Here is a 27,065-nt window from a genome sequence, read left to right on the forward strand (position 1 = left end):
AATCAGGCTCCATGGCAAGAGGACTTTTTAGCTCATGAGCCATCTTGCCAGCCCAACTTAAGTATCTTCAGTCCAACCAACAGGAACAACACAATAGCCCCCCAAATCTCTAAGACACAGCTAGAAATGTGGGCTTAACCTTCTGGTTTCTCTCTCTCCTTTTTCCATTTCATCATCTATCCAAACCACTTCAGCTGTACACCCCTGGGTCAAATAAAACAAAAACAAAAAGCCACACTCTGAAATCAACTGCAATAAAGAAAGCAAGAAAGACTACAAACATTCTTACTTGTCCATGAGGTGGTGCAGCAAAGAATTTTATATGACATTAGAAGTCCATGAATCTACTTTCTACTTGCATACCACCCACCTACCCTAACCTGCCTTCTCAGTGTTCTCCTAGCTACTCCCATATCAGCTGTTTTGCTCTGGGATCTTTCTGCCTAGAAAAATTTCATTTAACAAGTTTTAGGGCCCTAATTCAAGTAGTCAATAAACAGTAAACCATATCTTGTTTGGACACAAACTCTAAAAATAGACAAGTGGTCCTTTTGTCACAGAGCTTGGGGTGAATGCCAGCCTCTGGCCTTTTAAGTATAAGTTACCAAGTCCTCTTCTTTAGACTCTGCTGCAAAGTCACCAATCCATCCTAACATTTTTTTCTTTAATCCCTGTGCCCAAAGGATAGTCCTGTACAGTCCCTCCTAGGAGTCCCTAACTCTCATTATTTCTAGATTTCTTCCCAGCATTCAAACTGGCAGTGGGGCAAAAATTAACCATGAAAAGGAAAAGGGGAAGAGTTTGGATAAGAATGTGGACAAATAAGCTTTCAGTTTTTATTTCAGTGACTGCCTCAAACCCAAAGAGACCAATTAAAAGAAGTTGTCTCAGCCTGATATGGTACTGTATGCCTATGATTCCAACATTTTCAGGGCCAAAGGAGGAAGATTGCTAAATGAAGCCAGTTTCACCTACACAACAAGACAGAAAGATACACACACACACACACACACACACACACACACACACGTTTACAGAACATATAGATATGTGTGCTTCCATATGTGAGACAGAATCACTACTTGTGAAATGTTGAAAATGGAAAGGAAGAATTAGGAAGCAAAATATCAGAATATCAAAAATGGCGTTTGGGTGGCAGATTAACTTTCTAAGCAATTCATTCTATCCTTACAAAGAGATCATATTTAGTGACTAACCTACTTACTCACCGTGTTCCTTGGGTCAAGCTCACTGAAATCTTCAAGGCTACAGCAAATGAGGAACAGGAGAGCATGTACTCACATCTAGGTGAGGGCAGAAATAAACTGTCTTTGAAGCTAGTGTGTCAAGCTGTGTTAAGATGCAGAAAGGGCAACACTGCCCTTTCAGCTGCCACAGAGAATCAAACTGCACCCTATTCCACATGTGATTTACCTGAGGCATTTCCAAGCCCAGATCCTGTGAGTCCAAATCCAAACTTCTTCTTTTTCTTGTTTGTAAATTCCTTTCCAGCTTTACTTTTAATTCCAAGATCAAAGATGATTTTCACAATAAACAGCAGGTTTTCCCAGAATGCCTTCAGTTCAATTGCTTGGGTCACCACTTTTTTTAAAAAATAATTTTGTAGTTCTGTCAAATAACAGAAAGTAATTTCACTGAGCTCCACTGAAACAAGCTGACCTTTCAAAAGAACATTAATAACACTGTGCTTTAAATAAGTCTTATAGTTGAATTTTCAATAATTTAGTCATTTTTGTAATATCTACTATTTTGAAATATACCCTTTAACATTGTTTATTTCTGAAATAAGGTTGGTCAATAATCAATTAGCAGCTGAAAACAATAGCATACACCTGTAATCCCAGCCCTCTTGAGAGATGAGACAGGAAGATCACAAGGTTGGGCTACCCGTGAGTTACAAAGAAGGTTTTAGGCCAGACCGGAATACTCAGAAAGACTCCATATCAAATAAATAATCAAGTAAATAAATAAATCTATAACAGTTCTTAAAAACATTTTAATAGCCAGGTGTTGATGGCCCACCCCTTTAATCCCAGCACTCGGGAGGTAGAGGCAAACGGATCTCTGTGAGTTCAAGGCCAGCCTGGTCTCCAGAGTAAGTGCCAGGATAGACTCCAAAGATACACAAGAGAAACCCTGTCTCAAAAAAAAAATTAATATATCCTCCTCTTCTGTGATATGAAAGATATTTTAAAGTCAAGCTCTCATTCCCTTTACCATCTTAACATTTTACTGTATAATGACTGTGAAAGCGATCTACAGCTTATAATCTCTTGTAACTCTACAATTATCATCACTAAACAGCCTGTAAGATTATGAACATTACCCTTTGACTTATACATAAAAGCTGTCCTTTAAAAATTACTGTTTTATGCTGCAAGGAGCTCTCTAGTTACTGCCCAGCCCAGTGTCCCATAATTGGTATGAAGTATATTCTAAACTATTGCTCCCCCCCCAAAAAAAAGAAAAAGTTACTCCATTTTTAATGGCCTGCATCTAGTACATGGGACAAGAACTACCTTGCACAGTATTTCCAAGGGTTGGGTTAAACTGACTGCAATCACCTGACATGCAAGAGGTAGAGGCTTTCTTTCCTTGCTTATTAAGACCTTAATTGAGAGAAACTGAAAAGCTATGCCCACCTCCATCCTCTCCAAAAAGTGATTCTCAGAGAATGATCCTGAAACCATCAACATCAACCTGGATGCTTTAGAAATGCAAAACCACAGGCTATACCCTTAACACTAGAACATAAATTGAAGGAGTAGAGCTCAGCAGTGCACTTTAATATGCCCTCCCGGTCTCCTTAGGAGTTAAGAACCAGTGTCCTGGTCTTTCACATATTCAGTCCAGACACAATGTCACTTCTTTAAAAAAAAAAAAAAAAAAAAAAAAAGCATCACTCCTTAAATTGAACTGCCTTCTGTAGTTCTCACATTCAGTAGATTAGAGGACAACAGCGGTACACTATTCAAAGACTGATTGCTTAAACAAATCAGAGTGGAGAAGAGACTCTAATTGTTCTACTTAATTATGCTAATGAACTGACAGCTGTTTGAATTTCTTGGACGCATGCTGGCCCTTTTATAGTTGGCTCTCACTCCTACTTATACTGGTCTGCTGAGGAAAAAGTGTCAGTGTCGTTTAGGCCCAGAAGCAGAGTCAATAATGCCTTTCAGTCCAATCAACAGTCTAAGGCAGCAGTTCTCAACCTGTAGGTCGAGACTCCATTGGCCTTTGGCCAGTCTCTACCTCCATAAATACTGACATTATGATTCATAAAAGTAACAAAATTACAGTTATGAAGTATCAACAAAAGTAATTTCATGGTTGGGGTCACCACCACATGAGGAACTGTATTAAAGGGTCACAGTATTAAGAAGGTTGAGAACCACTAGGAGATAAAAGATTATGCACACACCTAACAGATAAGCTTTTGCTCAGGTAACCTGCTGAGGCCTACAGGTATGCAGCCTACTCCTACTCTCTCTGATTCCCATGGAAAGGAAATCATGCCATCTTTTCTAGACTCATTATTTAATTCTAAGAAGGCAATTCCTTCCTGTCACGCTACTCAGCCAAATGAACTAGTAAAATCCTGGCAGTCTACCTAACCTGACTATGGGGCTGTTACTTTCTAAAACCTGAAACTTACTGTTACAAGCACCAAGGTTTGAAACTGTGAGAAGAATGAAGTCCTAGTCAACACATACTCACTGTTGTCTACTAACGATGCTACCCTAATAGCCTGGTCTAGCAGAGAAGCCAGAAAAGGGCAGGCTCTGTTAGTCACAGTTTTCACTTAGACATTACACAGAACTCAGTTTTGTCATCTCTAAAAGGGGGAAAAAGGAAAGGAAAGGAAAGGAAAGGAAAGGAAAGGAAAGGAAAGGAAAGGAAAGGAAAGGAAAGGAAAGGAAAGGAAAGGAAAGGAAAGGAAAGGACAAGACATAATTGGTATGATGTTATGTCTATAATGGCAGCTATTCAGAAAACCTGAAGCAGAGGGTAGTGAATTAAAGGCCAGCTTGGGAGGCATACATAGAAAGAGACTCTAGCTCAGACAGAGCAAGAAAGGGAAGGAGGGAGGGAGGGAGGAAGAAATGACAACTGAATATATGACATAAAAGCAGAATGGGGGACTATTTAGAGGCAAGAATGGAGTAGAACACTGGAACAAATGGATAAGAACAAAGTATTATTACACATATATACAAATGTGGCTTAATGAAACCTATACTTTGTAAGCTAATTAAAGGGCTGAGCAAATAGTTCAGTGGGCAAAGGCACTTGCTTCTCAAGCTTGAGTTCCATCTCCAGAATCCACATAAGGTAGAAGAAGAGAAACGACTCCAAAAAGTTGTCTTCCATTATCCACATGTACTCCCTGGAGCATACAAGTGCAAACACACACACACACACACACACACACACACACACACACACACACAAGAATTTTTTTAAACATTGAAAGCCAGGGATAAGGCATGGTGCACAAAGCTTTAATACCAACTCTTAGGAGACAGAAGTAGGCAGATCTCTTTGAGTTCAAAGCCAGCCTGTCTATATAGTAAGTTCCAGGCCTGCCAAGGCTACACAGCAAGACCCTGTCTTAAAATAAAATTATGTCTTATTTATTACATCTGTAATGCAGGCTATTTTTCCTTAATTATGTAACGAGAGTGGAAGAAAAGATAGTTACCTATTCTACAGCAATTACCATCACACAGCATCCCCCATAATGAGACACTGCTATAAAACTGTGTTGTGTAATGAGCAGCATATTGAAATGGGACATTAGTGTCTGTTGAGTATTGAAAAATCCCAGGAACTTAGATGACAGAGGTAGGCAGGTCTAAGGAGGAAGGTCTAACAACTTGCACTCAGGGAACCTTCATATTCCACTAGCCTCAGAAATTCATATTTTGCTCAAATTTTTGATATCAAAATATACCAAAAGGATATAATTATCACCAAAAGGGTGGTAATTCCCCAAAGTGTGACTAAGGTATACTTGTGAAAAAGTGTAGCTAATCAACCAAAGGACTGTTTGAAAAACACTAACAAAACCACCTACTGTCATTATTGCTGGCTTTAAGGAGCTGCTGCGCTCTGTACATCTCAAGAGTAGAACACAGCACATGCCATTTCCCAAAGTTGTTCATGACATCTTCCTCTCTGCCCCAAAGACTACATTTTCCAGGTAAGAGACAAACAAGTTTCCCAGTCACTCCTCCTTTTGCTCACAGCATTGGCTCACCAGTTCTCAGGAAAGTTTGTGTGTGTTTACCAAGGGAGACAAAACTGGACCATCAGCGTATCTGCCAATAGAGTTTCTGTACCTGGGCTTTTAAAAAAATATTCAGTAACATTCTCTAGGTATCATCATCAATTCTGCTCTAGAGGCCAGCTCTTCGAAGCAGGGAGGCAGAGTCAGTAAATGTTGACCAGCAACAGTACCTGAAGAAAAAGTAGTTCCAATCTCTTTAAGATTTAAGAGAGCCCTGCCAGGTCCTGCTCTCTGATTTTTTGGTTCTCTGAACACATGCTGAGGCTTGCTATGCATGTCAGACAGGGCAACAACTAAAATAAGACAGTACAGTGAAAAGATAGCTTACAGAAGCTCGTCCCTAGCTCCATGCAAACCATTCATGATACATGACTTCAAAAGCAAAACCCAAGAATTGACTGGTGAGCCCCAAGCCGCTCTGCCCCTCAAAGTTTTGGCTTATTCACTAGCCACATCAAGAAACACAGAAGCCTCTTTATAGACTGACTGAACCATGGTGGCTCAAGCAAATAATCCTAGCAGTTGGGTAGCTGAGGCAGGGGAATCATTGTTCAAGTTCCAGGCTAACTTGGGCTACATAATAAGTCAGTTTCAGTCTCTCTCTCTCAACACAAAAAAGAAAAAGAAATACACACATGCATATACACAAAACCCTCTTTAAAAATTGAAATATCTTATGAATGAGTAAGCAGATACTTTATATGACAGTCAGAATTCCTTTTTATTGCAGTAGTTTAGGTCACTCACTTCTTTTAGTAACTCAAAAATAGTTCCTCACAGTAGTAAACTGTCTTCTGAGTCATTCAACATCACCAGAGCAATGTTTAAAATTTTTGACACACCCAATGGGATAGCTATTATCTAAAAAAAAATGGATGGAAAGTATTATGATGGGGGATGTCCCTTCTGTAAGCTGTGAACACATGTTTCTCTTATTGGTTGACATACAAATTTGTTTTGGTCAATGGACAGGCAGAATGCAGCCAGGCAGAAAGTATAGGTGGGGCTACATGACTAGGAGAATGCTGGGAAGAGGAATTCTGAGAGCAAGTCGCCAGGGAGATGCCATGTAGCTACTAGGAAAATAGGACACTCAGGCATTTTCTGGTAAGCCAAGATCATGTAGAAATGGGTTAATAATTAAGACAGAGCTAGCCAATAAGAAGCCTTAGTCATTGACCAAACAGTTTATAATTAATATAAGCCTCTGTGTGTTTATTTGGGACTAAACGGCAATGGGATCAGGTGGGACAGAAACTTCTGTCCACAATAACAAGTGTTGAAGAGGACAGGAATAATCAGAACCCTCATGAACTGCTAGTAGACATGTAAAATGGTGCAGATAGTAAGGGAGAGTCTGGCAATTTCTCAATAAATTAAAGACTTATCACATGATCCAGCAACTCTATCCTTGACTTAAACAGCACACACCCACAGACACAGCAGCATTAAACACAATAGCCAAGAGGTGAAACCAACTGAAATATACACATGTATATACATATTTCAACTGAATATACACATTTCAACTGAAATGTACATCCATGTACACACAACAAAATAAGGATGAATGCAATTTTAACAGACATTACAATAAACCTTGAAATCATTGTGTTAAGTTAAATAAGTCTGATATAAAAGGATAATTGTATGATTCCATTTACCATCAGGTGCCTAGAACAGAGAAAATTCATAAAGACAGGAAGTATAACAGAGGTTACAGAGGACTGAGAGTTGTGATTTAATGGACAGAGTTTCTGTTTGAGATGGTTAAATGCTTGTGATCAGTTAGTGGTGATGGCTACACAACACTGTCAATGTACACACATAAAAATGGTAAAATGGTACCAGGAATACTGGCTCATGCCTGTAATCCCAGCACTCATATGAGGCTGAGGCAGGAGGTTTGTCACAAGTTTGAGGTGAGCCTTGATTACACAGTAAGTAACAGACCAGCCAGAATCATACAATGAGAACCCTTAACAAATTCGAGATGTTTTATGTATAATTTATATTTCTAAACTGTTGCTTCTTAATTAAAATTTTATTGTAAAGAACTTACAAATAAAAGATATCACACAGCAAGATTAGACAGATCCAAAGCCTATCCATCTCAAAGAACTTCTAAAGTTATCCGGTGTTGGTAGTGCATGCCTTTAATCCCAGCCCTCAGGAGGCAGAGACAGGTGGATGGATCTCTGTGAGTTCAAGGCCAGCCTGGTCTACAGAGCGAGTTCCAGGACAGGCTCTAAAGCAATACAGAGAAACCCTGTCTCAAAAAACAAAAAAACCAACAACAACAAATTTCTAAAGTTATAACAGCCATGCTGAAGCTGTGAGGTTCACTTTGGATTTACACTTTCACAATCCATTATATGTATTTTATGCATTTATCCATCACACAAAAACAAAAACAAAAAATCCATGACAAAGCTAAAACTAGAAAAACAATTAGCTTTTTATCTTTTTTCATAACTCATGTGTTCATTATTTAAATCCCATCCTTTCTCAGTACCTCCTATTTGCCCTTCTTGATCTCCTTTCTACATGTAATATTACACCCATATATATACATTAAGTGTATATGCACACACATGTACATTACACTAGGAACTACATGAAGAACATGTGGATTCCTTTTTTCTGAGATTGTGTGGCCTTGATTATTAATAATATACATAGTAACCCACTTTATATATGTGCCAGATTTTCATTATCCATCTGCCTGTTGATGGTGTGGTGGTTTGAATATGTATGGCCCACAGAGACTCATGTTTGAATGCTTGGCTTGTAGGGAGGGACACTATTAGGAGGTGTGATCTTGTTGGAGGAGGTGTGGCCTTGTTGGAGGAAGTATGTCACTGTAGAGGTGGGCTTTGAAATCTCATATATGCTCAAACCACACCCGGTGTTACCTTCAGATCAAGATGTAGAACTCTCAGCTACTTCTCCAGCACCATGTCTGCCTGCATGCTGCCTTGCTTCCCACCATGACAATAAAGGACTAAACCCCTGAAACTGTAAGCCAGACCCAAATAAATGTTTTCCTTTTTAAGAGTTGCCTTGGTCATGGTGTCTCTTCATAGCAATAGACACACTAGCAAGACAAAAAGACAACTAGGTTGGTTCCAATTCCTTACTATAGTGAATAAAGTAATAAACACAAGCTTGCAAATTTCCAAGTATTTTAGGCAAGAAATACCAATGCACTATATTCTATTGTGTATATAGTGTATATACATAACACATAGGACATTGTTAATTTAATCTGTCCTAATCTTTACTAGTCTGTACTCCAGATTTTTTTTAAAGTCTTAATACAGACAGGCCATTCTAAAATATGGTGACTGCCAGGTGTTGGTGGCGCACGCCTTTAATCCCAGCACTCGGGAGGCAGAGGCAGGTGGATCTCTGTGAGTTTGAGACCAGCCTGGTCTACAAGAGCTAGTTCCAGGACAGCCTCCAAAGCTACAGGGAAACCCTGTCTCGAAAAACCAAAAATAAAATAAAATATGGTGACTAACACTGGGCACATTGGTTTACACCTGCTATACTAGCATTCAGCAGGCAGAGGTAAGAAGATTTCTGTGAGTCTGAGGCCAGCATGGTTTACACAGCAAGTTCTAGAACAGCCAAGGTATATATATAGAGATCCCAGCTCACAAAAACAAATAAAAAACAGGTGGAACTGATTCCAAGAACTAATTTAAATAATGGGTTTCTCCAGAGGCTTAAAGAAAGAAAGGAAGCAAAGGAAGGAAGAAGGGAAACAGATGTGAGGGGAAGGAGAAAGAGGAGACAAACAGTAATTTGGTCACGTGCACCCCCAGAAGACTTCTCTTGTTTGAAAAGAAAGTAAGTCATCTAAGTACCTTAGCCAACCAGAGCCCATCTGCCACACATGGTTCATTCTGCTATGCTTCATTTGCTCTCTTCAATTCTTTCCCCTTTGAAAACTACTCTGCTCTAGTCAAATTAATCAAGCCACTAATTGCTAGTACAGCAGAGCTAAGAGGTCCCAACACCTTCACACTATTAAGGAGGCAAAAGCTTCTGCCAGAATGTACTGGGGGAAGCCCCCTCACAATGCAAGTCCTGTCCTTGTATTAAGAACTTCAGTTAAATCACATTTTACACTTCAATAGTATTCTTTAGACTTAATAATTTACAGACATGTAAATTCCAAAATAGAAAATTAAAATTTGGGCCAAGAACCACTCCCCAACAGGCTTTCTCTGTATAACAGCCCTGGATGTCCTACAACTGTGCTCTGTAGACCAAGCTGGTTTTGAACTAACTCACAGAGATCTGTCTGCCTCTGCCTCCCAAGTGCTGGAATTCAAGGTGTGCATCATCAAGCAAAAATTATTAGTGTAAGACCCTCATTACTTATTTCTCAAGTCCTACTGCTATTAGATCTTAAAGGTGAAAGACAGACAAGGCAAGATGAGACTAAGACGACAGATTAGATTTTTCTTAAAGATCAAGGGAGTGGATTAGAGAATGGTTGAGGCGAATATGATCAAACATAGTGTATGCATACATTAAATTCTCAAAGAATAAATATTATTAAAAATAAAGATCAAAAGGTCATTTGAGTAGCCCAAACAGTACTGAGCTACTGTGATCCTTCTACACTCCTACCCTACAAACCCCTTTATTGTACAGTCAATTCAAGTCTTCTATTAGTTGTACAAGAGTTTTAAAAATATAAGGGCTGGCCGATCATGGTGGCACATGGCTTTAATCCCAGCACTTGGGAGGCAGAAGCAGATGGATCTCTGTGAGTTCAAAGCCGGCCTGGTCTACAAATCAAGTTCCATGATAGCCAAGCTACACAGAGAAAACCTATCTCAAAAAAAAAAACCAAAAAAAAGTATATCTATAGATAGAAAGACAGATAGATGGATGGATGGATGGATGGATGGATGGATGGATGGATGGATGGATGGATGAATAGTAAGTTTGCAATTGAAAGCTACATTCTGATGAAAATCCTGAGGACCTAAGAGTATGTAAGTCTCAAAAGTGCTCTCTCTTGGTGCTGAAGAGATTGTTCAGTGGTTAAGGGCACTTGCTATTGCACAGGTTCATTGAATACCATCATTGTGGCACATAACCATGTGTAACTCCAGGTCCAGGAGATCCAAAGCCCTCATTTGACATCTGTGGGTGTCAGGCATATACACTGTGCACCTAAATACACATAGGCAAAACACTCATACACATAAAATGATCTTTTAAAAAAAGTGATCTCTCTCCTTGAACTGAGGTCTTGAAGACACAAGACTTCTCATACTTTTATTCATTTCCTTTGGAAAGCTAGGCAAACAAATAAACAAACAAAACACTATCACACCTCTGAATTAATCTAAGTTAGATGGAAGGGCTACTTCTTATTTCTCAAAACTATTAACTAGAAGTCTGGGTTTATGCATTTAAATTGTTCTAGAGCACAGGGCCATGGGAAAATTCTCAACATAAGCAGAGAACATTTCTAACCCAGCCATTCTTAGTGATCACTACAGACAAAATATTCAGTTTATATTTGTACTGCTGTTTACAAGATTCAAAGCTGGAGAAGTAACAGGAGTCAGGGTTTTGGTAAAATTATACTAGTGAAAGTTCACCACTGCCCCATGCAGTCTATTGTACACTAATTAAAATAAAACAAAACAACACTTTAGCAAAAGTAAGCGATCTGGCTAAGGTCATTAACTAAATGATGCCTCTCAACAAACCTGCTACCACAGACACTCTACTCTCAACCCCAAATTTCCTTCAGTTTCCCAATATGCACGCATACAGGAACCATCTTCAGCTAGGCTATCTGTGCTGACACTCCACCACCTCACAGACACTATGACAGCAACTCCATTCTTCCAAGTGCGCCTACTCCAAAACAGAACCATCTCTTCTGACAGCCAGATGTGAAGGACTGATCTCAGATTTAACTCTTCCCTAACCATTTTACTAATTCACTAATTTTATTAATAAAGATATACTGACCACTTACCTGACACTGCAAACAAATACACCTTTCTAACTTTAACCTTTATTTGGCCTGCATTACTCTGAATCATTCTAACATTTGCCTATACAATTTCCTCTCTCTAGGTCTTAAGTTTCCCCCACCCCCACTTTTTGTTTTTTGGGTTTTTTGGTTTGTTTTGTTGTTGGGTTTGTTTTTTGTTGTTGTTGTTGTTATTTTAAAACACAGTTTCATTGTGTAGTCCTGACTGGCCTGGAACTCACTATGTTGATCCAGCTGGCCAACTCAGAGATCCTCCTGCCTCTGCCTCTCTGGGATTAAAGGTTTATGCCACCACATCCAGCCCTATTTCCCTAAAGAAACTCAGTCTGAAAGACAACTCAATTCTTTGGCCTGTGCCAACTGAACACTAGAATTATAGGTATGTGCTACCATGCCTGGCATGAGGCCCTATTTTGAATTACAGGTATGTGCCTGCAACCCTAAGTCTTCTGTATTGTTTAAAATATTCAAGATAACAAATGAAACAATCTTCCCAACCCCATCTTCCACTTCAAATAAACATGAATATTAGACCGACTGTACCAACTCCCTGGCATCCTTCAGGTGCTTACAAGCCAACTCCAGTCCCCTAAGGCTCTCCAACAGTGAGACTTTGGCTTGTGTATTTTTGCTCACGTTTTTCTTCTTCCTTGCTTTCACTGACAGTAACGTCTCTGAGACTAACTATCAAATTCCTTTGTCTATTTCACTATAGTGCCAAAACTAATTCCTTTGTGAGACCAAAATTGGGCAGCTTGGCAGACAATGAATGAAAAATCTCTGAAGACCACAGATCCTTGGGGACAATGAGTCAGAAGTAAAGCACTTTTCGTACTCAGTGAGGTCATTAGGAAGAAGTCTGACATTCAATGCTTACTTACTGAGCATAGTGGTCCATGTGTGCCAAGCATCTTACAACAGCTTCCTAATTTGTCTTTAAAACACTAACATCAGATAGTAAAAATATTAAAAGTTGAACTTTTTTTTATTTCCCACAAAACTCTGTGTGAACTTGAGTTGATTTTAGAGACCTACAATAATTTTTGTTTATGGAGGTCAGGATAAAGGCTTATGATTTAAAATGTAAATAAAGGTACACACCTTTAATCTCAGCACTCGGGAGGCAGAGGCAGGCAGATCTTTGTGAATTCAAGGCCACCTGGTCCACAGAGTAAGTCCCAGGATAGCCAGGGCTACACATAGACACTGTCTGGAGGGGGAAGGGACAGTAAAAAATAAAAAAAAAACTTAATCCAGGCTTTGAACTGACATGTCTTTTATTCAAACTGTTTAAAAGAATCCATCTCCCTTAACAGATGGTTTCTCAAATGTTCTACAGAAATCTACAAAACATTAAGAACAGTATGGTTAAGAGCAGCAGCTTAAAAACTGGCACTGGTACAAGCTGCAATGAATACAGAGTATGCACCAAGACCAGGTACCCTCCCAACCTCTAGTGCTCCTGTCCTCAGGGACTCGGGCTGCTCCCATCTTTTTTGAATTTTACACCTTTCAAATGATTGAAACAGGCTGTATCATAAGCATGACAGTAGGGTAACAAGGTCTATAACAAGTTATAGACACAGGGCTACAGGAATTATGAAGTTTCCAGTGACCTCTTTTCAACTCGAACACAAAAGCTAAGTGTTGTTTTAGCTTACTGCCCAGAAAGACTTATATGAGGAGATTCCAGATTAAATACTCTGCTTAAGATGAACATTGTAGTCTAAACTTTGCCATTCCAGCACTAGGGAGAGGCAGAGGCAGCATCAAGATTTGAAGCCATCTTAGATGACCACTGAGTTTCACAGTCTGGGCTACATTAAGACCCTGTCTCAAAAACTAACACTAGGGGCTGGAGAGATGGCTCAACAAAACAGTCTGGGCCTCTTCCAGAGGCCTGGAGTTTGGGTTCCAGAACCCATTTTGAGTGGCTTACAACTGCCTGTAACTTCAGCTCCAGGGGATTCAACAACCTCTTTTGCCCTCCATCAAAACTCATGTGAATATTGAATACACAGATATGTATACAGATAAAAACAAATCTTCAGAAAAAAAAACAACAAAATCAAAACTGGGCTGGTGAGATGGCTCAGTGGTCATCTGTTCTTATAGAGGACCTGAGTTTGGTTCCCAGAACCCATATCAGAAACCTTATAGCCACTTCTAACTCTAGCTCCAGAGGTTCCCATCTCCTCTTCTGGCCTCACTGGACACATGGCACACACGATACAAAGGCATGCATACACAGACACACACAGACATTTTTTAGATCCTAAACCAACAGTAACAACAAATCCAAAAACAGTGGCTCAAGCCTATATTCCAAAGCTCAGGAGGCTTAGGCAGAAGGACAGCTCAAAGTTGAAGGTTAGTGTTACACAGTAAATTCTGGGCCAGCTTGGGCTACAGAGTGAACCTTGTCTCAGAAAAAGAGAGAGAAGAAAAAAGCAAAGCTCAAACAAAGACAACCCTAACAACTACCACCCAAAAGTCTTTTTCTTTTTGGTTAGGGTCTCTATGCAGCCTTTACTGTCCTGGACACTCTATGTGGAACAACCTAGCCTACTCTTTCCCTTTTATAATTTATTTTGTTGTTGTTGCTCTTTTCTTGAAACATAGCCTATTACATAGCCCAGTCTGGCCTCAAACTAATGATCCTTCCACTTCAGCCTCCAAAACGCTGTGATTACAGACAAGCACCACCATGCCAGGAAAGGGTTCTATTTCTTGAGTAAATATTGAGAACATCATTCCAGACACTTAATTGCCTTTTTATGTAAGAATTGCCATCTCTTACTTTGCAGGAATATTGTGATTCTGTGATTAAAGTGTACAGTCAGAACACAAAATAGACAATAAATGTGGGCCATTTCCTCAGATTCCTTCTTTAGTATTTAATCAAATTCCAAGGATTCTGCTGTTATGACGGTATAAACCCAAAACGAGTTTAGAGTCTAATTCCCAAACTTATCACAAGATTTATCACAAATAATTCCAGCTGCCTGGAATTAAAGTGAATAAGGGATACTCAAGAGCTGAGACTTGTGGCACAATTACATCTTCTAGGACAGTGGTTCTCAACCTGTGGGTTATGACCCCTTTAGAGGTCTTAAGGCCCCTTTTGGGTCACATAGCAGGTATTCTGCATATCAGATAATTTATATTATGAGATTCATAACAGTAGCAGATTTGCAGTTATGAAGTAGCAATGAAAATAATTTTATGGTTGGGAGTTATTACAACATGAGGAACTGTATTAAAGGATGGAAGCCTTAGGAAGGTTGAGAAACACTGTTCTAGGGGATGGGTATGGAAGAATTGTGTGTTCAAGACACAGCTCTGGTACTCAAAAAGCTCTCAAAAAGTTTTTAAAAAAGAGGCTTGGGGTGTATCTCAGTAATAGAGTACTTGCTAGCATGTAGGAGACACAAGGTGCAATCCCACTTCTCAAAAATATAATAAAATACATTTACTCGGACCATTCAAGGTTATTTATTACTCTTGTCTCAGTTTTTCTGAGGGTCACTGTGAATTATGCTGGCTAAATCAGAAAAACAATCTTGGAATTCACAAAACAGTTCACAAACCTGCCAGCTAATCATCTCTGTAACATGAAAGAATTAGCAGATAGAGTACAAGGGAAAAGAGCCTCTTCACTGCTGTCATTGCTCCAACAACTGCATGAGTCCTAACTTTTATACTGGCTTCACCAAAGATTCTGGACAACTCACGTCTATCATACTCAATATAGTTTCTAATAAATGTAAAGTTTCATCTTTGTCATACTTATCTCCAAAAGGGTCCAAATAAACCAACTAAGGGAAACAGATTATTCCAACTGTCAAGAAAACATAGCATTGAATACAATCAACGGTTATCCAAGGAGAAAAAAACATAGGATAATCAGAACCTGGTCCCAACCATCCTTTAGGCAGGTACTCAATACTCTTTTTTAAAAAATATATATATATATATATATATATATATAATATATATATATATATTTTATGTATACAGTGTTCTGTCTGCATGTATCTCTGCAGACCAGAAGAGGGCACCAGATCTCATTACAGATGGTTGTGAACCATCATGTGGTTGCTGGGAATTGAACTCAGGACCTCTGGAAGAGCAGCCAGTGCGCTTAACCTCTGAGCCACCTCTCCAGCCCCCTTAATACTCTCAATATCTCTACAACCAGAAGAATAAAATCTTTTTTTTTTTTAGTGATTTGTTAGTTCTAAACTTGAAGATCTAGGATCATAGGACAGCTCAGCAGGTAAAGGCACCTATCACCAAACCTGACCAACTGAGTTAAACCCCCTAGCAAATGCATGCTGTCCTCTTACCTCCAGACATGTGCCAAGATGAGCTCATGCAAATAAAATAAAATGTTAACTTGAGGATTTGGACAATAAGCAAGTTATACTCAGCTATTTAAAAAAGGGGAGAGGGGATGGCCTAACTACCAGAAGAAAATACATTTCAATACAGAAGACTGGGCTGAGGATGTAGCTCAGTGCAAATGTAGCTCTGCTGGCAGACTGAGTGCTTGCACAGCATACACAAAATTCATACACAAAATCTAAATAAATAAACCAGACATGGCAGCACACACCTATAATCCCAGGCCTAAGGAGATACAGGCAGGAGGGATTCCAAGATCAGTCTCAATTACATAGTGAGTTCAGGGAGAGCCTAAGATATGCAATACCCTGTCTAGAAAATAAATAAAACTGAAAGCAAAAGTCAAAGTTTCAAAGCAAAAGTCTCAAAATGGACCATAGCCAGATTTCAATGCCCACAGAATGCTTCCGTTTAGATCCCATTCTAGGGTTGTTTGGTTCTGGGGGTTGTTTATGTTTGTTAACAATTTAAAATTTAACTGCTAGCACTTAATTTAGAAATTTCAATCACATTTCTAATTCCTACTATATTATTCTCTTGCAGGTAAAAAAAATCAGACCTTATACACTGAGCTGAAATCTGGAATTTAGTTGAAGAGAGGGAGGAATGAAGATCGAAGGGGTCTGTACCAGGTTGGAGAAACCCACAGAAACAGTTGGCCTGAACAAGGGAGAGCACATCGACCCCAGATGCTGTCTGGGAGGCCAGTACAAGACTGATCCTGACCCCTGAACCTGAACATGGATGTCAATAAGGAGGCCTCTGCACTCCAGGGAGCCTCTGATAGTGGATTAGTATTTTTCCCTGGTGTAAGAAGGGACTTTGAGAGACCATCCCACGTGAAGGGAGACACTCTGACCCTGGCCACATGGGGAAGGGCCCAGGTCCAGCACAGGAAGATTTGGTGGACTTTGCACAGCCCCCATTGAGGGCCCTACCCTGCCTGGGGAGTGGTGGGTGGATGGGGTGGGGGGTAGATTGGGGGTGGGAGAGGAGAGATGGGGGTGAGGGGAGGGAGAGGGAGAAGGGACTTACATGTGAAACAAGCTTGTTCCCTAACAAAAAGAAAAAAATCAGACCTAACCACACTGGGTACATACTCCCAAGAAGATGACCACTGAACCCTGGTGAGACTACTTCCTCTAAGCTATGCTCCCTAGCCTACCCAGACCATTCATACATAGGCATCTAAGCTGACAGGTACTCCAAACTATAGATCTTACACACAGTCAATTTATGAAGACAGCCAACTCCAGGAATTTCCTCTCAATAGTTCTGCAGGGATGCCAAGTAAAAGGTGGCTAATATTAGAAAAGCTATTTAAAAGACTAGCACAGGCGGGAGGTGGTAGTGGCACAAGCCTTTAATCCCTGCACTTGGAAAGCATAGACAGGAGGATCTCTGTGAGTTCAAGGCCAGACTGGTCTACAAATTGAGTTCCAGGACTACAGAGAGAAACCCTGTCTAGAAAAACTAAAACACTAGCACAAAAATGTTTTCACCCACAACTTACAACAGCCTAAAACCTGGATCAACTCAACCACTACCATCTGGTGAGCAGGGAATCACTGTGGTATAGCCACAGAATAACTGACAAGGACCAAACTGGCACACAGGGTATCTCAAGAACATTAGAGGTCAGACTCAAAAGACAATGTAGTACATAAAATTTATATGAAATTCCATTGCTGACCATAACAAGACAAAGCAATTTCATGCCTAGCGCCTATGGTGAGGGAGAAGGGCTAACCAGAAAGGAGGCACTGTACAGTGACAAAAATATTACAGATTTAATCATAGCAGTGGCTAGATAGTAGTTATTAAAACTCAAAATTCTGTGAACATTTTTTCTTCTTCCACTTTTTTTTGGGGGGGCAGTATTGAGTTTGAATGAAGTTTCATGTATGTGACAATCTTTAATAATGTCTACTCTACAGAGATTTCTATCTTGACATAGCAGCACATGCCTGTAACCTTAGCACTCAAGAGACTCAGGCAGGTGGATTGCCCCGAATTCAAAGCCAGCATGGGCTACATTATGAGACCCTGCTTCAATAAGCAAAATAAGGTGGGTGTAGTGACACACTTCTTTAATCCCAGTACTCAGAAAACAGGTGGATCTCTGGAAGTTTTAGGCTAGTCTGGTCTACAAAGTGAGTGCAAGGCTAGCTAAGGCTACATAGTAAGACCCTAAGTAAAAAATTAAGTTCAAAAAATGAAGGCTATCTAGACATCTCAGTGGATAAGGGCATTTGTAACAAGGCTTGATGATTTGAGTTTATTTCCCCAAACCCACACAGTAGAAAAAGAGAACTGACTCCTGAGCATTTCCTCCACAAGCACTCCATTGCATATGTGCACACAGCTATACATTCATAAATAAACACAATGAAAATAAAAGTAAGCTTAGAAAGGGTAAAAAATATAAGTGCATCAGAAAAAAATTAAAAAGCATAATGAAATGAATGGGTAAAAGTAAAACCTTCCAAGAGTAGAAGAAATGAGGATAAGGGTCAAAATCACAGGTATCTGGGCACCTATAAATCAAGAAAGTTGGTGAGTTAGACACTAGTCAGAGACTAAAAGAAAAACTAAAAACAAGGGAAGAAGCCAAATGTAATGGAGCATGCCTAAAATTCTAGCACCTGAGAGACTGAAGTAGGACAAATGGCACAAATTTTTGATCCATCTGGGGTCACTGTCTCAAAAAAAATTTCTCTCTCTCTCTCTCTCTCTCTCTCTCTCTCTCTCTCTCTCTCTCTCTCTCTCTCTCCCTCCCTCCCTCCCTCCCTCCCTTTCTCTCTCTCTCCCTCCCTCCCTCCCCAAAAAGAAAGCACAGTGAAAAGAGAACAATAAAAGTGCATATGGGGGTGGGGTGACAGAAAGAGACAGACACCAAGAACTCAACCATGCAGAGCACAGGCCAAGAAAATTAGACAATACTATGAAAGCAAAAGTTCTTTCCTCCTAAATCTCCCACATCAGCCACTCCCATCCCACAGCCCTGGTGTCTACACATCTTGCATACTTACTCAACTAGACCAGAGTGCTTCCCTTACCATTCCTTAGGACTTAGTTCAGTCCCACATACCATTTCTATAAAGCATCTCCAACTTTAACAGTTAAACCCTAAGTTCTGAAATGCTGCTGAACACTGGATGCTGCAGCTGTCTTCTCGGTTACTCTATAGACAACTCATGTCCAAGAGTAAGGACAAAACCTTACTGAATGTAAGTTTAAAAACCGGTAAAAGGCCAGGTGGTTTAATCCCAGCACTTGGGAGACAGAGGCAGGTGGATCTCTGTGATTTAAAGGCCAGCCTGGTCTACAGAATGAGTTCCATCCAGGAAAGCCACGACTACACAGTGAGAATCTGTCTCAAAAAATCAAAACTAACAAACAAAAAAACTCTGTAAAAGTTGTGCTGGAAAAATGGCTCAGTGGATAAAGTGTCTACTGCATAAGGACAAAGACCTGAGTTCAGATCCCCAGAACCTATATAAAAGCCAGGTGTGGGTGCTGCATTTGTAACCCCAGCCTTGGGACTATATCTGGTGGAGGAAACGGCAGATCCCTGGAGTTCGCTAGCCAGCCAGTTAGCCAGCTCCAGGTTCAGTGACAAGTTCTGTCTCAAATTATTCTCCCTTGTGACACAAACACACACACACTCTCACTCACTCACTCACTCACGGGAATTTTCTTTTTCCTAATACATCTGCTCATTCTGAAGAAAGAAAGAAAGAAAGAAAGAAAGAAAGAAAGAAAGAAAGAAAGAAAGAAAGAAAGATGGATGGATGAGGGGGAAATGACAGCTCAGTGAGTAAAGGTGTTTGCTCTGGGGTCAATCCCTGGAACCCACATAGATGTGGAAAGAGGGAACCAACTTCATAAAGTTGTCATACCAGGATGCACATACCCACCCACAAACACCAACATGCTCAAGTACATAAATGATGTTAGAGCAACTGAGGAAGACATTTGACATCAACATCTGCCCCCATAGCCATCTACACATACCACCCCCCCTCTCTCTCTCTCTCACACACACACACACACAGAGATGGGGGGAGAGGGAAAGAGGGAGAGAGGGAGAGAGAGACTTTAAAATGTTTATAACATTTCTTTGTGTGTATGAGTGCAAAAGTTAAGTCAGAGGAGATCTTGTTCTCCCACCAGTGGACTGAGCTCAGGTTATCAAGCTTGGTGGTAAGCACCTTCACCCACTGAGCCATTTCCTCAGCTCCCCCTACCCCATTTGACAACATTGATGGAATGCTTGAAGCCTTGCTGTTTTAAGGTATTCTGATTCTTTGTTTTAAAAAGGTTTATTATTTTTAGGTGTATGAGTGTTTTGTCTTGATGCATGCCTGTGCTCTACAAGCAGGAAGTGCCTGCAGCAGCCAGAAAAGGGTGTACGAATCTCCTGCAACTGAAGTTACAAATAGTTGTGGGTGCTGAGAACTATATGGGGTTCCTCAGCAAGCACAGCCAGTTCTCTTAGTCACTGTGTCATCTCTCCAGCCCCTCTACATGAATCTTATGAACAGAAGTACATTTACCCTACCCCGAATTCTTCCCTATAGCCATAGGACTTTAAAAAATTATTCTTGTAGTGTTTCAAATTCCTCAGTGAATGAATGGCAAGTCTGTGACAGAGAAGGTTGCAGGTCTATCAGGAAGAGCCAGCAGCAGCAAAGGAGGAGTTTATTAAGAGCATCACCTCAAACCTTCAGACACAATATTATACTCAAGAAGGTGCCTAGAGACACCCAAGAAACCCACAGGATAACATCAGCAAGCTTGATGGGCATGGTAGCACATACCGACCACTAAGGCAGATAGATCTCTGAGTTCAAGGCCAGCCTGGTCTAATGAGTAAGTTCTAGGACATCGAGAACAAAAAAAAAAAAAAAGAGAAACCCCATCTAGAAAAAATAAAGGATCAGCAAGCTTAGTCAAGCACTGTGACACGCGCCTTTAATCCCAGTACTCAGGAGGCAGAGGCAGGTGGACTTTTTGAGTTCAAGGCCAGGCACAGTTACATAGTTAGACACTATCTTAAGAAAGAAAATCTATTTAAGTGAGATATCAAAGCACTGTTAGTGTTGAAAGGACAAAATAGTTGGACATGGTGTCTCATGTCTGTAATCACAGCATGTGAGAGGTGGAGGCAGGACTATCAGGAGTTCAAGGATGGTTTCATCTACATAGTGCAAGTCTAGCTTAAGACTGTCATCTCAAAACAGACAGATGAGAAGAAAGAATTGGGTAACCGGAATTAGTAGAACAGGAGCTTAGAGAACTTCTTACAAATATTTTTTGGGGAAAGGTCATGAATTTTGTGAAAAGCAGACAAGACGTGGCACTACAGTCAGGAGGTAACACAGAAGTTCTCTGCATCTCTCCTAGTCTACTTTGTCCTACCAGTATGAATCAGAGTAGTCAGCGAGGATGATTTTATAGGCCTAGCAAAATGGCTCATCAAATAAATGCACTTGCCACCAAACATGACAACCTGAGTTTAATCCTTCAGACCCACACAGTGAAAGGAAATGATCAACTCCTGAAAGTTGGTGTCTGACCTTCACATGCAGGCCTGTATACACAAATGTAAAAAAAAAATTTGAAAATGAATTTTTGAAACCCCCCCCCCCAAAAAACAAGCAATTATCACAAACCAGATGTGGTATGGTGGTATATGCCTTTAACCCCAGCACTTGAGAGGCAGAAGAAAGCAGATCTCTCTCTCTCTCTCTCTCTCTCTCTCTCTCTCTCTCTCTCTTTGGTTTTTCGAGACAGGGTTTCTCTGTGGCTTTGGAGGCTGTCCTGGAACTAGCTCTTGTAGACCAGGCTGGTCTCAAACTCACAGAGATCCGCCTGCCTCTGCCTCCAGAGTGCTGGGATTAAAGGCGTGCCACCACCGCCCAGCTAAGAAAGCAGATCTCTGTGAGCTCAAGGTCAGCATGGTCTACATAGACTATTCCTGGACATCCAGGGCTATATAAAGACCCTGACTCAACCCTACTGCCCCCCAAAACCCCATTATCACAAATAAAATACAAGGTTCTTGTCAACATAGTAATGAATGCCTATAATCCCCTACTGGCAACGGAGGATCAGAATTCAAGGTCATATTTCTGGCCTTATAGTGAGTTTGAGGTCAGCCTGGAGAACTGGAGACCCTATCTCAAAAAAACCAAAAATCACACAACAACAACAAAACAAGTTATAGACCAGGCTGGGCAACATAGTGAGTTCAAGCCGGTCTAGCTAAATACCAAGATGCAAGTCTCAAAAAGAAAAAAAAGCACCTTTAAAACAAACAGAACTATACCAACAGTTACTTTAAACAGTTTCAAAACATCTACATGGGTATAAAATTCTAAAATAGGGTGGTGCCTATGTTCCTATAGTAAAACTTTTCAAGGCAGGAGATATTTCTGTTCGGCTACTGAGCCAATACTATCTGAAGTGTGTATTTACATCCTCTGCAAGTCCCTACCACCTAAGCACTTCAAACTCAGCCAATGTCTTCAGACAGAGGTTATCAATGGCCATGGGCTATAAGTAGGCACAGCTTGCTCTAGTAAATAAAGTTTTATTGGAATACATCTCAAACACATTCTCTATGCTGTCTTCTTATCAATTATCACCATACAAACCAGAGCTGAACAGTCTATTATAGAGATTATTAAAATTTACTATTTAATCCTATTCAGTAAGAAGTTCAACTACTCCTGTCCTGGGATAATTTAGAACTAACAACTGGGCACTGTGGCATATTGAGGCAGGAAGTTCATGGCATTCAAAGCCAACATGGGCAACACAGAAAGACCCCACCTCACAAGACCAAACAAAAACAGTGTGACAAATTCATGACCAGGATTGTTTACCTTGGAATGAGACATTACTGAATGTGGTAAAAGTCAGTGAGACCTTTCCCGAAATAGACCAGTACAAACCTAATTGAAAATAAACCTATACTAATGAATCTCAAAATCCCATTGTCAGTCTTGACTAAAAATTAAGCTTTAAAAGCTAACAGCCAATTCTGTTTACTATCTTAAAAACCATTACTCTGCCAAGTGTGGTGGTGCACACTTTTAAGCCCAGCACTCAGGAAGAAGAGAAGACAGATCCCTTGTGAGCTCAAGGCCAGCCTGGTCTACATACAGTGAATTCCAGGACAGACAGACTACAAAACAGAGACCCTGTCTCCAAAAAACAAAAACAGACAGACAAAAAACAGAAATAAAAACCACTACACTGATTCAATCAAGATACAATGTCTTTGCACACACACTATCCCTTGTATTTAATCCCCAAACCAGGGACTTTTATAAATTATTCTTTTGCTCTAGAACTCAGGCCAACCAAATAGGTTATCTTCTTCATCAAAGTTTCAGTTTCTTATACAACATTCAGAATGACAAGGTAAATGGAGAACCCAAAATGGGTCCTGAAAAATATCCTTTTTCTATTCTTACTATACTAAAAATTCCAGTGCTAGGCACAGTGGTACTTGTTTGAAGTCCCAGCATGGGAGAAATACTTGAAGCCCTGGAGTTCAAAACTAACTAGGCTACAAAGTGAAAAACCCTGTCTCAACAATTCTTTAAACCCCAAAGCTTACTAATTTACTTAAAAATTTTAAACTCCAAAGTATACTAAGCATGTAAAAGAATTTTAGTCAAAACAAGTTCTGGTGTATATTATTGCCATTCTTAAGAAGTTTATTACATAAGCAATGAAAACTGTCTTGAATAGTAGTATGGGTATCAGTAAACAATTCTTGGTTCCTTTTATAACTGATTATGGCATTATAGCAGATTGAGATAGCAATACAATACTAAGTGATAAAATATAGGGTTAATATTTTATTTACTATAAAATTATACTTTATAATTTTAGGCGGTAATTATAAAGGCGGTAGTACTTTAATCCCAGCACTTGGGAGACAGAGGCAGGCAAATCTCTGAGTTTGAGGTCAGCCTGGACTACAGAGTGAGTTCCAGGACAGCCAGAGCTACATAAAGAAATCCTGTCTCCAAAAAAACCCCAAATAAATAGAAATTATACTTAATTTTTAAAATACATCAAATAATCTGGGGTTATTATTTTTACCAAGTTTTAACAAAACTGAGGGTCAGTCACATAAAACTAATACCAAAGTTGATGATTAATTTATTTACCATTTGTTAAGATTATTCAGCTCAACTCTTGAAGAGCACCCCAGAATGACGTATCTACAGTGTGTTCCTACTCCTAAGTGCTTAAACAAAGATGCATCTATAGCCTGGTACCTTTGGCAATATGAATGTGGTCACAGGCTATAAGCTCATGTTAAGGGAAGCTTAAATAAGCATTTAACAAGGCTAGCATGGTGCCAAGGCAATCACAACACAAATAAGTGGTTTTCTAATTACATATCCATACCATTTCCCCCTTTGGTATATCTCTGTTATTTTAGACTAGATAGCGCTGGAAAATGATAATTTAAAGTACAATCAAGTGACAATCATTTTTACCATATATCACATGATTTACAAAGAACTACTACTTTCTGTTTTTTAAAAAGTCAGACCTTGATCCTCTTTCTCACCTGCTGGTACTGGAAAGACAAAATCCTAAAAACCTTTCAGACCTAAACACTTTCCTCACAGATCAGTTTTCTCATGAAGTTGATGTGTGTCAGTTTCCAATGTATGTGAGCAAGAGAGGCAAATTAAGATTTAGAAGCACAGGGGCCTGATCTTTGGAAGGTGTCCACATGGAAAAAAAAAAAAAAGGAAACTCCGCCCAGCCCTCAACTTTCTCTTTGCCAGTCCGGGTTTTCTCTTTGCAAAACCCAGAAATGCACAAGTTCCTCTGACTGACTGCCTCTACTCGAGGCCTGGTACAAAAACACACCGATAGTTACCCAAATACCTCCTTAAGGTAGTCATAAGACTCAAGCCCGCTCAGAAACAGCAGAACGGTTTGCTTTCTCGGGTTTAAAAGAGGGCGATTACAAGGTTTGGCGGCAGGATTTGTCAAGCAGCAGAGGGCCGAGCAAGAGAAGCCAGAGACTAAGCTCCATCTAGTCCCAGGAACCGCCCCCTGGGAGGCTAGACTACACTCGGTACTTCCCGGCCACCTCCACTCGGGAGCAGCTGAGCCGGGTCCGGATCCTCGAGGCGGCTTCCGGGTCCGCTGGGACTCCAGCCGACACCCGGCCCGCCCCCGGCCCCGGCTCCCTGCCCCGCTCCCTGCCCTTAGCCCCGTCTCCGCCCAGCTCAGTGACCCCCCACCCCCGTCCCCTCCCATCTAATATGGCCGCCCCGCCCGCCCCACCCCCGGCACAGCCTAACTTACTGGGGGCCCGCGGCACCGCCTCCCTGCGACCATTGGCGCCAGGGCCCCCGCGCGCCTCCTCCATTGGACAGCATCGGCCGCCACTCGCCTGCGAGGGCTCCGCCTCCGGGCCGTTCAAGCTGCTTAGAGAGGACATATAAACAAATCCCGAGAGGGAGGCCCCCGGCGCCCGCCGTCTCCGGGGAGGGGCCGGGGGGGAGCAGCGGCCCTAGACGCCCCTGCCCGGAGTTCGCCTGACCCGCGCCTCTGTCCCTAGCCCTCCGAGCGCCAGCCGTGCCGGCCTCCCTCACACGCCCCTCTCCTCCCCTCCCTCCCGGCCCCTCCACCCGCTCGCCGCTCTGACAGGCCGGTTGCCGGCAGCCGCGGCCCCCGCTCCCGAGAGCGCAAAGGGCCGGGCCGAGGAGGGGACGGACGCCCGTCCGCGCTCCCGCCTTTTATGTAACCGTCGGCCACGGGAGCAGCCTGGCCCAGCTCGCACCGGCGGCCCCGCTCCGCGCGCCTCGGCCCGGCGGCCCCCGCCCCGCTCGGCCGGAGCCGGACACCCGCGCCCCATGCCCGTAGCTCTCAGCCGTCGCACCCCGCCTGCCCGTGCGGACGCTCGGCGCTCACCTGAGGCTGAAGGTGGCTCAGGCGCTGGGTTCGGTCGCGCTACGGCGACCACGGCCCCTCTCCATGCTGCCTCGGGTTTGTTTTGTTTATGTCCTTCCTGACGGGTTCCCGGAAATCGCGTGACTCGCCCCCCTCACGTGGGCCGCGGCGAGGAGGAGGAGGGAGGCGGGGGCCCGCCGCCCCGGGCCAATCGCGAGGGGCCCTGAAGCCCGACCTATCAGGGGCTCGGCCCGGCCGGCGCCCTGTCACGTGATGCCAGAGGGGCGGGTTGCCGGGGAAAACCAGGAAGAGAGGGCGGAGCGGGAGCTCGGAGGCTGCTGCTGAGCGTGGGCGTGGGCCGCCGGGACTGGCGAGCGGCAGGCTCGCGTTCGTGCATGATGTTCTTTTCAGAGGCTTCCATATTCAGCCTGGAGGCTCAGAACTAAGATGAGGCCCGAGGTGTCCGAATGCTCACTTTACGGTTTAACTGAACTACGGGGGACTAAAGGAATATTAGTTAGTAGGTGGCTGTATGGATATTCTGTTTCGTAAATGACTTCCCGGTTTCCCGATAAAATTGGCCTTATTTATCAACTAATATTCACTAAGTCTGGATGTCCAGACCCTGGATCACTTGCGTGCACTTTTGAGATAGAGCCTGTATCCAGCTGTACAAACTGCTACTACTTGTTCTGTAGACAAGCCTGTCTAGCCCATGATCCTGGGATTTGCTTGTGACTCTTAATCCTGTTGACAGTTTATTGGATGTGTAGTATGTGGTAGCTTCGTTATTTCAAATAGTTCTCCCAACAGATACATGCAATAAGAGAACCATTTTTCAAAAGGAAAAAACACTCAAAGGAATTATTGTTTGAGGAAATAACCTACCTAGTTATCACAGCCTGCGTTTCCAGAATTCGCTTCATACTCAGGATCCTCCTGTCTTAGTCTTCTGGGTCTGTGGTTACAGGTCTGCACCAGCACACACACACATACACACGAACACAGAAAACGTATTTTCTTAAGCAGAGGAAAGAGGATTAAAGGACAGAGAAATTTCATCAGATTCCCTCCAAATATCAGTTTCCCTTGGGAATACCTGCCACTGAAAATGTGGCTTCGAAGCTGGGGATAGTGGTTAACCCTTGTGGTCCCAGCACTCAGGAGATGGAGGCAGGAGGATGTGAAGTTTATTCTTAGCTACACTGAGTTGTATGATAGCCAGGTCTTCCTAAAAACAGGTCTCAACCCACCCTTACACCGCCCCTAAAAAAGAACCACCCCTACCCCGGCCCTGACTGCCACTATGGCATACATCCTGGCAAGTGTTGGGGTATCAATATCACAATCACGGGCTGGGATGGGATGTGG

General features: G+C 41.8%; 1 protein-coding gene across 9 annotated transcripts in view; it reads right to left on the reverse strand.

The window, feature by feature from the left end:
• The window catches only part of Crebrf (CREB3 regulatory factor), a 67,737-nt gene extending 41,886 nt beyond the window's left edge, over positions 1 to 25,851 (reverse strand). For 6 of the 9 annotated variants that reach the window (XM_027425177.2, XM_035447294.1, XM_035447293.1 and 3 more), the window contains exons 1-2: positions 25,716 to 25,851; positions 1,435 to 1,629 (exon numbers count right to left, since the gene is read on the reverse strand). In XM_027425177.2, coding sequence (XP_027280978.1) covers positions 1,435 to 1,443 — 9 coding nt within the window. In that variant the 5' untranslated portion in view covers positions 1,444 to 1,629; positions 25,716 to 25,851. Of the gene's footprint in view, positions 1 to 1,229; positions 1,305 to 1,434; positions 1,630 to 24,354; positions 24,937 to 25,715 lie in introns of those variants that run through there. The other 3 variants (XM_027425178.1, XM_027425174.2, XM_027425179.2) reach the window with 3 other exon arrangements.
• Positions 25,852 to 27,065: the final 1,214 nt, after the last annotated feature.

This window comes from Cricetulus griseus, chromosome 7 (assembly GCF_003668045.3).
Source record: "Cricetulus griseus strain 17A/GY chromosome 7, alternate assembly CriGri-PICRH-1.0, whole genome shotgun sequence".
Taxonomy (NCBI): domain Eukaryota; kingdom Metazoa; phylum Chordata; class Mammalia; order Rodentia; family Cricetidae; genus Cricetulus; species Cricetulus griseus.